Source organism: Sinocyclocheilus anshuiensis, unplaced genomic scaffold, assembly GCF_001515605.1.
Source record: "Sinocyclocheilus anshuiensis isolate Anshui unplaced genomic scaffold, SAMN03320099.WGS_v1.1 scaffold850, whole genome shotgun sequence".
Lineage (NCBI taxonomy): Eukaryota > Metazoa > Chordata > Actinopteri > Cypriniformes > Cyprinidae > Sinocyclocheilus > Sinocyclocheilus anshuiensis.
The window spans coordinates 1,288,582-1,301,984 of NW_015537937.1; the positions used below are offsets into that span (position 1 = coordinate 1,288,582).

The 13,403-nt window shown below is 35.7% G+C and overlaps 2 protein-coding genes across 3 annotated transcripts in view; one reads left to right on the forward strand and one right to left on the reverse strand.

Moving 5' to 3' along the window:
- The window catches only part of LOC107660429 (protein PIH1D3-like), a 3,489-nt gene extending 1,675 nt beyond the window's left edge, over positions 1 to 1,814 (reverse strand). Inside the window, exons 1-4 of the mRNA XM_016449732.1 lie at positions 1,636 to 1,814; positions 1,464 to 1,542; positions 1,048 to 1,153; positions 869 to 965 (exon numbers count right to left, since the gene is read on the reverse strand). Coding sequence (XP_016305218.1) covers positions 869 to 965; positions 1,048 to 1,153; positions 1,464 to 1,542; positions 1,636 to 1,722 — 369 coding nt within the window. The 5' untranslated portion in view covers positions 1,723 to 1,814. The remainder of the gene's footprint in view (positions 1 to 868; positions 966 to 1,047; positions 1,154 to 1,463; positions 1,543 to 1,635) is intronic.
- Positions 1,815 to 5,807: 3,993 nt separating this feature from the next.
- LOC107659924 (voltage-gated potassium channel subunit beta-1-like) overlaps positions 5,808 to 13,403 on the forward strand; it is a 37,715-nt gene continuing 30,119 nt past the window's right edge. The window contains exon 1 of one of the 2 annotated variants that reach the window (XM_016449036.1): positions 5,808 to 6,084. In XM_016449036.1, the coding sequence (XP_016304522.1) occupies positions 5,810 to 6,084 (275 nt within the window). In that variant the 5' untranslated portion in view covers positions 5,808 to 5,809. Of the gene's footprint in view, positions 6,085 to 9,851; positions 10,275 to 13,403 lie in introns of those variants that run through there. The other variant, XM_016449042.1, reaches the window with a different exon arrangement.

A 13,403-nucleotide genomic window follows, 5' to 3' on the forward strand; every position in this document is an offset into this window, starting at 1 on the left:
GTAGAGTAGGGCTTGTTGTTTGTCGTTTCTCCGATCACAAATGCAGACATGTTTTTATGTTTACGTGGCGCGATGCAACGTGTAAAAAGACAGTATAAGTCATTATAATCCGTAATTATGTCCCCACTGAATGCAACAAATGCCTCGTTTATAATGGGTTTTAATGTTTTTGTCTCGTCGCTCCGGCCGGACACGGCATCACAATATGGTAAGGGTAGTAACATTTCAGTCACACGCTTGAGGTATTCGGCCAATCACAACGCACTGGATAGCTGGCCAATCAGAGCACACCTTGCTTTTCAGACTGATGAGCTTTGTAAAAATCGACGCGTTTCAGAAAGGCGGGGCATAGAGGAGAAACAATAATGTACAGTATGTGGAAAATAATGTGTTTTTTGAACCTTAAACCGCATAAACACATTTCATTACACCAAATACACAAAATAATGTTCTTTTTAGCAACATCATATGACCCCTTTAACAATGTCTTAATGATGGATTTGTTTTATTACAAACACACAACTTTTCACTTGGCAAGACATTAATTGATCGACGGAAGTTGTATGGATTACTTTTGGATTATTGTGATGTTTTTACCAGCTGTTTGGACTCTCATTCTGAAGGCACCCACTCACTGCAGAGGATCCACTGGTGAGCAAGTGGTGTAATGCTACATTTTTCCAAATCTGTTCCAATAAAGAAACCAACTAATCTTGGATGGCTTGAGGGTGAGTAATTTTTGGGTAATTTATTCTTGGAAGTAAATGTAGCATTGCTAACACTTTATTTAATAACTCTAATAAAGATGCTATAGTATTTGCTGAATGTTGTATTAATATTTAAGATTTAATGAGTTAATAATGAGTACCAGCATGCTGTCACAACACATGGATGAGGGGTCCTTTCTGCTCAAGCTAAGAAACAAATCTTCAGTCCCAACAGACTGTTTCAGCACAATCTCGTACCTAAACAAACAAAAACATACAGTGAGAGTCCAGCTTACTTACAGCTCATATGTGATTCTGCCATGCATGTATTTTGTTTTACTCTGGCTGTGGCCGTGGGTCGGTGAGGTCATCAAAATATGCTCCCTCAGTCACTTCATCCTCATCCCAGATGTTTTTGCTGTTCTTCTTCACATAGGCAGTGCTACCTAGAGGGAAGAGAGAGATAAAAAGGATATAGAAGGATGCTTTAATGTTCTCAAAAGTGAACCCATAAATAGCAGCATGACAATAGCAAAACATGTGACAATTTTTAACAAATTCAAAGAAATTATATAACAATTTCAAAATATGTAAATTATTTATAATGTAAATAAAATAAAACATGAAATCATCTATTAAATATTTGTATTATTCTACATATTTATATAAAATAACTTTTAAATATGCATTATAAAATCTATTTATATTTATATATTACACATTGCATTACATCTATGATATATAAATACAGTATACCCTCTTTGTTCTTTTTTTCCGAAAGTGCAGCAGGAGAGCCGATATGTCTCGGGCCCATCCTCGCCATGGGCTTCACTTGCTAAAAAAATAAAAGGATAATTCAGCGACTTACATCCTTACGCAAACGTTTAACAGTCGACAGTGTAAAACAGCGCTTGTTAGAGGTTAAAACCTGGAGATCTTCTTCCTCATCTTCATGGTTTGGAGAGAGCAGAGCGGACAGCGCCTGGAGATCATGCACGGACGCGAGACCCTCCATCTCTGTTATTCGATAAGTTTGGACTGGAAGATGAAGGTGAGTTTTATATAAACTTTCTTTGTGCTTAGTTTGGTAAGGCGTCGCTACGCTGCCCTTCCGGGTACATTGTTTAGCGTTTCCATGGTGACTGCTCTCCTCGTTTTCTTATTTTTTATTTTTATTTAATAAAATAAAAAATATTTTATCCAAAGCGACTTACAAATGAGGACAACAGAAGCAATCAATTGTAGTATTAAAACAACTAAAAACAGATCCAAAACTAAAAGCTAAAACTTTATAACTACATGTGTATGTACAACCATACACACACACACACACATACATACATATACATACACACACATATACATATATATATATACATATACATATACACATATATATATATATACACATTTATAAATTCAATATATATATTAGTTCATTTCCATTTAGTTTGTTGAAGTATTAAAATAACTCAAATGAAATAAAACTAAAAACTTAAAATACCTATACAGACATAAAAAATTCAGACATAATGTAACTAAAATTAAAATAAATAACAAATACAAATAATACAAATCAAATGACAGTAGTTTATCAGTAATCCTAAAAAATAACACTGCCAAACACACATGCTAAAAAACAACAACTTACTTACACATAGTAAGAAATGGTTATACAAACTGAAACAGAAGCGAAACAAGTAGTAGGAAAGATGAGAAATAAAAAGCGATACTTATCCTTTGCCGGTGTCCTGCCCGGTGGAGTCGCACGGTAGAGTCGATGGTCTTTACACTCTTCAGTCTTCACACGAGGAGGCCTTCACGCGACGGCTGCCGCGGAAAACTAAGCTTTTTTATACCCGTCTAACAAAATACTCAATTAATTCAGCTGGACACACTTTCCTTATTTTCTCCACAACAAATGGCCAAGCAAGCGCAGACACTGACAAGATACGCGATACAGAAGGACACCAAACGCGAATTATTTGAATAACATGGCGTAAAACTTACAAAAACACTATCGATGCAAAGTCTCAACTGAGATCGTTGTATTTTAAAACAATTTTTAAGTACTATACGTTTAAAAATAATAAAGTATCTTGTACTTAAAGAACATTTTAGAACTTCTCTCTTTGCCATTTTGCAGTAGCAAGTATCAGACAGCAGATGGCAGACATACATTGCACATAAAGAACAGAATAGGTAAAACCTGTATTCTGGAGTTTTCTGGTTTAGTGCAACTTTCTTGAGTGAACAAACTGGCCATAAATCCATAAATATGGATTTAACTGCTTCGTTTATCTCCAAAAAACAACGAGAAAGTTATACCCTTAAGAAGTCCGTTTTCCTGCACCTGTCGTTTTTATACAACTAAATCCAACCACTAGAGGGTGGAGTTGGTTTATTTGATTGCAGGCCTACTGGAATAAAGTTGAGACTTTATTTGTGATCAGCAGAAATGTACAGATGGTGTTGGATTAATGCTTCTTATGAATGTCAAGGAAAACAGATCATTAATTTGTTCAGAGTCGTCTCTTTAAAATATGACTTTTATTAATTTTAGTTTTTATATGCCAGTTATTAAATAATGAGAAGTCAACATTTATTATTTTGAGATCAGTGGTCTTCTCAAAGCATAATGCCATGTTAATTTTAGATAAGGATGTTGAGTTGATGAACGAATCTTTATATCAAGTCACTTGACCTGAGTATTTGCAGAGACCCACTTTTCAATATTCGTCTGAGAAATTAGGTTCACTCACTCACTTTCCCTCTCCACAGGGTTCAAATCTCTATATCCCCCAGGATACTAATCCTAGTAGCAAACTTTCAAAACATAATTTAAGATTATTTAAAGGAGTCATGCCATGGATTTTTTTTATTACTATTTTAATATACGCTAGTGGGTGGGGCCTATGGTGAGAAGATGACTATTCATCGCTGTCTTGCTCTGGAGGCAGTGTTTATGCAAACGCCTGCATCCTTGTGACGTCACCTGGCACCTTGGATCCAAGCAAGCGGTTTTCTAAAGGTTATTACATAAATGCTTTTTTTTTTTTTTGATGATGAGGACATTTTAATTTATGAAACTTGCAGGATGTATTAAGCATACAAAGTCCTCTTCTGTGTCAAAAGATCAAGGGAAATTTGGTTTCTCATGTCATGACCCATTTAAGAAATGTAATTTTTATTAAAGAAATCCCCATCCCCATTTTGAGACGTGTGAGAGCCATGTGTATTAGCCCGCATCAGTCAGGGAAACTGATCGTGTGTGTATGTGTGTGTAAGCATGTGTGGAGGTTTACTGAGTCATTGTCACAGCTGAATTTGTTGCCTGCAGCAGTTATAGGGGATCTGTCAAGCTAGTTATCAGTATTCCATTCATGTAGTTTCTCTCTCCACTTCCATATCTTTCTCTCATTCTCTGCGGTATTCTTTCTTTATGGTCATAGATTTCTTTCTGTTTCCCATATTTTTCACAAAAAGATTATTCAGAGACTCTCTCGTCTTTCCTCAGCCCCTCAGTCTTCTTATATGTACACTCTGAACCCTTCACTGTCTTATTCTGCCATTCTCAGCATTCCTAAATTGAATTGCTGTTATACCACTGTGAGTCTAAATCGAGAACTGATCTGAATTTCAATAGAAATTAGTTTGAGTCTGAATTGTGCATCTAAATTTGCAAACAGATGTATTTGAATTTGAGTGCAACCATATTGGAGATTTTCTATCTGTTGAAGCTGTTGTGTTTGAGGTTGCTTAAGGCAGATTTCGTACTGATTTTCATATGTACTGAGTCTGTATTAGAGTACAAATCTGTTTAGTTGAGTCTGAATTCAAATGCAAGACCATTAAAGCTTGAATTCAGAACAAATCTGTTTATGTAATTATGAATTAAGAACAAACCTGTGTATGTGAGTCTACACTGAGAACAAACACATGTGAGTCTGAATTGAAAACCAATCTACATAGAGGAGTCTGATTTGAGAACAAATCAACTTAAGCGAGTCTAAACTGAGAACAAATCTTTGTAGGCAACTGTCAATTGAGAACAAATCTATGTAGGCGAGTCTGAATTTAGAACAAATCTGCGTAGGCGAGGCTGAATTGAGAACAAGTAGTCGTAGGCGAGCTTGAATTGAAAACAAATATTCATAGGTGGTCCTAAACTGAGAACAAATTTACATAGGCAAGTCTGAACTGAGAAAAAAAGTCTTTTTAAAATTAGTCAGAATTTGATTATGCCATATTTAAGACATTTTACATTTTGGTCTGTTAACATGTTTTTTTATGAGTCTGAGTTTGAAATTATTTAAGGAGGACGAGGAGCACACAGAACAAAAACTCACAAGAAAAAGAAATGTGAGCATCATCTAATAGAAAAAGCTGTTATCATTGTGTAGAAACAGAGGTTATAAGAGCCATGTTGCGCCATCTCATATGTGTGTTCTGGCTGAAATTCTCTTCATACCATTCCACTGATCTGATCTGATGTCAGAAATATGGCCGAAGCTTTTCCCAGCTTATCCCACCAAAGGAGCTGGCAGTCAGCGTTGATGCCAGACAGCGCCAGAACCCATGCAAGAGCAGATTTTGTTATCTAATTAACAAATTACCAAGAATAATGCTGTGTCATAATAACCCGATGCTTTTGAAAGCTATGTGTTTAGATGTTCATTTCTGGAATTAGGGAAGTAATTGAGTTGTAGATCCAGCTGCCGCTGCCACCTGTGTGTGTGTGTGTGTGTGTGTGTGTGTGTGTGTGTGTGTGTGTGTGTGTATATATATATATATATATATATTTTGTGTGAGCATGTGTGGGTGGTTACCCAGAGATTTGGGATTTTTTCTGACTACAGTCACACAGGGAACATGAGGATTTTAGATGATTTACAATTCTATCTCCCATTGTTCACAGTAATGCCGTGAAGTCAGAAAACCCATGACTGGATGGTACTAAAGGATTACAATTCCATGTGTGATGTCCTGTATTTGGATTGGCCTGAGCTGGCCGCAGCTGTTTGCACAGACTGATAGCTTTGTGTATTCATATAAAACTGCCAAGGTGGAAAAGTTCTCACATCTTTATGACCGCATTGCACATGTGGGTGAGTTTCAGCAAAATGTACCTGTACAAGGCAGCTTGCAGCGACATTCACGTCCCTAGGCCGAGAATTGCTCAGCGTTCTGAGAGAACCCCAGGCCGCTTCCTCCAGAGACAAGGGACAGGATTGAGCTCACACCACACAGCAGGTTGTCCCCACTGGGAAGGCAGATCCAACTCTGCCCTGGAGCTGCAGCAGCTGGGGCATTTCTTGCAGATCCATGGGTACTCTTTACTGGAATCAGTAGGCGCCAACACCAAAATGATCTACAGGTACATATTAGTTTTTACGTATTACTTAAAAGCATTTTATATGACATAGGAACATAAGGTTATCCTTAATGTGGTATAACTAGCTTGTGAGAAAGTGTCAAAATTGACTGCAAACAAATGTGGAAAGTGAAAACTTGCTAACTTTTTTTTTTTAAACCAACAACATATATTCTTAGCATGTTCTTTGCAAAATGTCACTCTTAAATGATCATGTATAATCCATTACAAATAACGTTTAGAAGCTGTTTGAGCGAGGCAGACATTTATGTACTTTATACTATCCTGAACTTACACTACCATTCAGAAGTTTTGGGTCAGTAAGATTTTTTTTTATGTTTTTGAAAAATGTCTCTTGTGTCCACCAAGGATGCATTTATTTGATAAAAAATGCAGTAATATTATATTATTATACAATTTAAGAAATTACAGTTCTGTTTGAATATACTTCCTTTGAATAACTTTAATATTAATGTCATTTTAAAACATACTTTTTCAGCATGCAATATTCCAGTCTTACATGATGCTTAAGAAATCTTTCTAATATGCTGATTTGGTGCTCAAGAAACATTTCGCATTATTATCAGTTTTGAAAACCATGGTGTGCTGATTAATATTTTGGTTTAAATCAAATGACTTTTTCCTATATTCTTTTATGAATAAGAGAGTTTAATACCACACTGGATGCTTCAATTTATGTATTAATAATTTCTTAAAAAAAAAAAAAAAAACTTAGCAACCCTAAACTTTGGAAAGGTAATGTATTTCCTGAAACCTGTTCTGAATTGATTAATTTCAGCTGTTGTTTATACATTTCCTATAACTTTGTACACTCATATGGATTTAAAAAGTAAGTGCAGAAAAATGAATTGGCTTGTTAGTTCTGTAAGGTGAACTTTTTTCACCTTAAAAAAATCTCTCCTTCAAGAGAAACAAATTAAAGTCATGATGACCTGTTTACTTCAAGGGATAGCTCACCCAAAAATGAAAATTCTGTCATAATTTACTTACCTTCATGTTGTTCTAAACCTGTATGGATTTCTCACTTCTGCAGAACCCAAGAAAAGATGTTTTTAAGCAACTTTTGGATCCAAACAACATTGGAGCTTTTTTCCATATTTTCATTCTGTATTCCACAGAAAAAAAGATCTCGTACAGGTTTGGAGCAACATGAGAGTGAGTAAATGATGGTGGCATTTTCATTTTTGGGTGAACTATCCCTTTAAAGAAAAGTAAATAGGTAAATTGGTTTGTAGTTGAAAAGTGTTTCAACAGTTATTAAAGAATAACTATTCTTCTATTATCCAAAAGAATACTTTAGTACAGAAGTAGAATTCGATTACTCAAGTACATCCCTGATTTTATGAACGGCCCATTCAACATTGGTTCATTTTGTAGTCATGTTTTTGAACTGTTATCAGCTGCGGTTGGTTAGTAATATTAATTTACTTGCACAATTATTCATCATACTAAATAAATTACACGACCCATAACGGCTTACACAAGAAAATTAACAAATTAAATGAGCCATGGATTCAGTATCTGTTTGAATAAATGAAGCAGTTGGGATTTACAGTAATAGAGTTCACAAAGCAGGACAAACCAGGCCAAAGTGTTTAACCGAGATTCAAAATATGGAAAACAGGTTTTCAAAAGCATGTTTACTGCTTTTCAGTTACATTCTTGACATGTTTATTGTATATGTAGACATTTTGCATTTTTAGAGCATGTCTTTTGGAATGAAAAGACAAGAACCCATACTGTGTAATCAGTGCGTGAAAACAATTGTGTCAAAGATCAAAGGTTTTGTTTATGATTAGAAACACCAGTATGAGTCAGCCATCGAAGTAGGGGCTACCGCTGGGTAAAATAAAGCTATTAGCTCTGATTAGCAGCCAGCTTGATCTGCTTTGACTCACACTGTTTTTTTATGCTAATGACTAGCAATACAACTAATCCCATATGACAGCTAGGATTATTCTGAGGGGAAACGGAGCGAGATGAGGGTTAGGTACATAGCTGTGCAGAAGGAAAAGGTCATTATGTAGACAAAATGTAAATCTGTTCTTACATAATCCTGTCATATTTGATGTAGAGGTGAAAAGCATACATTATCAATTATAATTGTTGATAATTATATATGTACAACTAATTGTCATGGACAGTGACTGAAAAATTCATACTGTGAGTACATAACATGATGAGGCCATTTACAGCCTATTAATAATGTGTGTCCAACAATCCAAAATAATATTCTTTTTATTTTGTTATTCCGCTTTTTGATATTAAAGGCATAGTTCACCCAAAAATGAAAATTCTGTCATCATTTATACACCTTCAAGTTGTTCCAAACCTGTTTGCGTTTCTTCTGTTTAACAAAAAAGAAGATCTGAAAAGCTGATGGTCCCCATTGACTTCCAGAGTATTTTTCCCCCATATTATGGAAAACAAAGTCGGTCATCAACATGATGCTGAGGAAATTATGACAGAAATTTTATTTTTGGGTGAACTATCCCTTTAATACATGATAGCAAGTTAACCTTCCTGAATTAAGTCTAATATTCATAATTAATTATTATTTAAATGTTATTACACTCTAAAAAATTGCTGGGTTAAATACAATCCAGCGCTGGGTGAAATATGGACAAACCCAGCAATTGGGTTGTTTTGACCCAGCGGTTGAGTGAAATCTTTAACCCAACCTTCTGGGTAGTAACCCAACCACTGGGTCAAAACAACCCAATAGCTGGGTTTGTCCATATTTCACCCAGCGCTGGGTTGTATTTAACCCAGCATTTTTTAGAATGTATAATTAAGTTTTTTAATTATGAAGTTTTTCAGGGTAACTCATTCCAGTATATCACACCGATATTAAAAATATTGGCTTTAAATTTGCTTTAATTTTGAACATATTTACTGTTACAAATTGCATTTTTAAAATGCATTCTAATTCAAATCTTCAAAACTGTGTTCCATCAGAATGACTTTGAAACTGATATTTAAACTTTAAAAAAAAACTTACAGTTGAGATTATGACTAGAAACAAAATAGTAAAAATTGCCTAAAAAACTAACATTGACAGTAGCAAATTTACTTTATAATATTAAGTCATATTCAAAATTCTAAATATATTTATATTTGATTAAGTAATTATTCTAATAATTATAATTATTTTTTCCTAATTATAGAATAGATGGGTGCAATGTGTCTGTATTGTTTTGCTCTTAACGTCAGAACAAAAAAAAATATGCCTTTACCTGTTGAAATGTAGTGAAATAAAGTCTATAATAGGAAAGAACTTCTAAAAAGAGCCAACAGAATTACACATTTTAATATCAGCCAACTAAACTCAGTTCAGAAGGCTAAATGGTCCCCCCAGCTCCAGTGCCGATGGTTGTATCTATTACATTTCACTATCTTATAGTGCAGCCCACATCAGATTTAATTGTGTTTTTAAATCAGTGACTTTCTCGACTGTTCTTAGCGAGGAGAAACTTATGAAAATGTTATCTGGATAAACTAAGACTTTTAAAATGAGGGAGCGATGTCCTCGGAGGGCTCTTGCAAAACCATGTTTGACTAAACTAATTTCCTGTTAGAGCTCTTTATTTGGACGAGAGTGTAATAAAGTGGGTGATCTCTGACTGAGTCTCATTATCGGGGACGTTTAGAGAGATCTTTGTCTCAGGGTGCCAGAATAGTTTTTCCATCAGGGGACGCCAAAGTGTGACAGTCTCAGATTAAGCTTTCTTAAATGACACACTCAGGTTAAGAAGAGCATCAAACGGCGGGATCAGCTCCTGTTGGGAAAGAGAGCAAGAGTTTTAGAAAGAGAGAGGCAGGCTTTGATTTGTAAACTAGTGACTATAAACTCTTCAGTATTTGAGAGCCAGTCCAGAACTCCATCCTGATTCTCTTGGACTTCCAGGACAAGCTGTGTCGGTTTTTCCTACTTAAGTTCCTTTGCTGTTAACAGCCATGCAAGTGTCCTTCGCGTGTACGGATCACGGGTTGAAGGCCCCGCGCACCAGCGAGCCCAACAAGCAGAACACGTCGAGTCCGAACACGGCCAGCGCGGCACGGGCACGGTTCCGAACGGTGGCGCTGATCGCCCGGAGCCTGGGCTCCTTTACACACAGGCACCACATTTCCCTGAAAGAGTCCACTGGAAAACTCACCGGCATGAAGTACAGGTACAGAAAACTTCTGGCAACCACCGAAAACTTGATGATAATGTTGTAAAATATCAGTTCTTACACAGTTTGAGTGAGTCTTGAGTATTCTGTTTTAACACTGACATGTATATTTTATAGTTTTGATAACTCTGATCTTTGTTATTCTTTTTATTCTCAAAAAGACATGGAAAAGGTTTCTATGAAAATAGCACTGCTGTGAATGAACAGATTTTACAACTCATTCTAGTAAACTCTCTCCTTGAAATCTTAAAGGGATAGTTCATCCAAAAACTGAAAATCTGTTAATTTACTCACCCTCTTGTCGTTCCTAACATGTATGCATTTCTTCCTTCTGTAGAACACAAAAACAGATATTTTGAAGAATGTTACTGTAATAACCAGCTTCGGTTGACTTCCGGTATTTTTTGTCAATGGGAACCGAAACGGTTTGGTTATTTAATATATCTTTTTTACATTCCACAAAAGCAAGAAAGTCATGCAAGTTTGGAAGGACGTGAGGATAACTAAATGATGACAGAATTTTCCTTTTTGGGTGTTTAGTTCATGAAAAAGTGTTTTTTGTTTGATGGATAATAATGTGAGTTGGTGGAGTGATTGATGAAGTAAAAAGTAAATTGTGATTGGCTCCATTAAGTAGATTACTTTTTTGTTACACGCTCAAAATGAACAGCGGTTTTTTGTCTTGTGTGTGAAATAGTGAATTGGAGGAAAGGCTGGTGCAGAGAGCTGAAAACATTCGGTGTGTGTGTGTGTGTGTGTGTGTGTGTGTGTGTGTGTGCGCGTATGTGTGAGTGTGTGTGTGTGTGTGTGTGTGTGTGTGTGTGTGTGAGTGTATGTGTGTGTGTGAGTGCACGACCAGCCACCCTTAACATATGGGTCTCTAAAAACAAACAGCATGTTTGAAGTACTCCTGTGAGAATAACTGAAGAATTTGAGGGGGAGGTGTGAATTAATGGTTTTTGTGCTGGAAATAATTAATTGCATCTGAGACACAAGTATATACCACAAGCATGCAACAGTTATCACATATCTGCTAGTTTCCATAACAACAGAGAACTGGCGGTTTGCCTGTGTGTTACTCTAATTGAACACATTAGCTGTCGGACAGGGGTCATAATTGGGCAGTAGGGTAAACCTGATCACCCTCGGCTGACGTCCAGCTTCACGCACTCATGTTTGACATTTATTACTTTTCTACACTTTCATTGAATTAATTGTGTGATTAAAAGTGCCGTATCATGAGGAAATTAGCTTGTCCTGATCTTTTGAAATAAGATTTTGCTGTAGTATGAAAACATATGGTCACTTTTAAAACAGATATTATACATATTATAATTCCTGAATAGCAGAAGAACTAATAATAAGATTAAATGCAGGGAAACCTTGTGCTTGTTCCTGGTTGTTTGTATCTCCTGCCGCTATATCATTTCTGTAGGATTCCAGTGTTAGGAAAGTGTTGCTGAAGTTTATTTTTAACCAGGTCCTTGTCAGTTTAGTCTGACCTTAAGAGTTTATGTGGCAGATTTCAGCAAGGATTGCTTTGCGAACATGACACAAGGTAATGCAGGCATTGCAGAGAGGTTGTTATTGAAAGATGGAGCAACACAAACATTTGACCAGTCCTGTACGCCATGTGCACAGAGCTGTTCATTTTACATGCAAATAGTCTGTTTACATAGTCTTAAAGGGACAGCAGTAAAAAAACAGCCTGTTTAATTTTAAAAGTGAGATATAAGGGTGGAAAATGTTTAGATATTTTGTGTTTTTGAGAAAGCGTGAGAAAATAGCTATGCAAAATAATGACTTTACAATTATGATTTTGGTGCAACATTATTTGCATCATATCATACATATAATTTCTCTCTCTCTCTCTCTCTCTCTCTCTCTCACACACACACACACGTGTGTGTGTGTGTGTGTGTATTTGATACCATTATCATATATATGCACATGCACCTTTTTTAAAATAATATGAATATAAGCATGTTAGAGAAAAGGCTGAGGAGACAATTGAATTTATTACATTATTTTGACTTATTGAAGTCATAGTCAAATCAAATGACAAAACAAGACATTTCAAACCATCAGAGGCTTGCAGGGCACAGCTTCTTGCAGCTAATTCTTATAGGTTGTTTTCACAGGGCAAAGTTAACCATGAGTAATGGCCCTCTGTTTATCTGTATATGTCGGATGTCCTGGAGAACAAATATCTGTCTCTGTGGTTTAATCATCTGTCACTCACTATGATTTAATCTTTAGAAATAGCAATTGCTCTGACAGCGTAGAACCTCGGGTCTTTTTGTAAACATTACATTTTTGTAGAAGAAGTGCCGCTTATATTTTAACATCTTTCTGTTGCATCAAAGTGTGTGCCTTTGATTAAGAGTGTCTGTTTGTAGTCAGTGGTCAGAATAATTGAATAAATGTGTGACATGGAAGTAAATGTTGCTGTTCCATCTCTGGGTTTGTTCTACTGCATGTGCTAATGGCAAATATTGAGAAAGTGTACAGGCGATAAATATGTCTCTGTATTTTGCATCATTTACTTATTTTACTTTTCCATTTTATGGAGAAATTATTATGAGGAATCATATACAGAATAATTGTGTTCCTCATTTTATTCGGGTTCGGACTTTATTTGGATTGCATAGCCATAGGAATGTGTGACTACAGTTTTTTACAATCGCTATGACAATTTTTTCAATTCCCATAACAATTTTCCTAAACTCTTAACGCACCAATACACCTACAACACACAATTGGCAAAACAGTTAATTTCATGCTCAAAATCACACATTGTAAACTAAACTCCAACACTAATTTTCAAAATACAATAATACACTAACACAATACACCTTGTCTACCAAAACACTGCAAACATGTCTCAAAATCAAATAATTATTCCAAAACACCAACACGTTCTCTTCCAAAAGGAACATTTAGGCAATCATAGCACAATGTCATAAAAACACTAACATCAGACGGAATTACAGAAACTGCATTATTTTATGTCAGATCTTCCCTTCTACAATAGTATATTGTATTGATCATAGATTGTGTTTTGCAGTTTTTTTTTAAGCCTCTCTACATTTTTGTTTTGTTGGGTTTGGTAAATGCATGCATTTT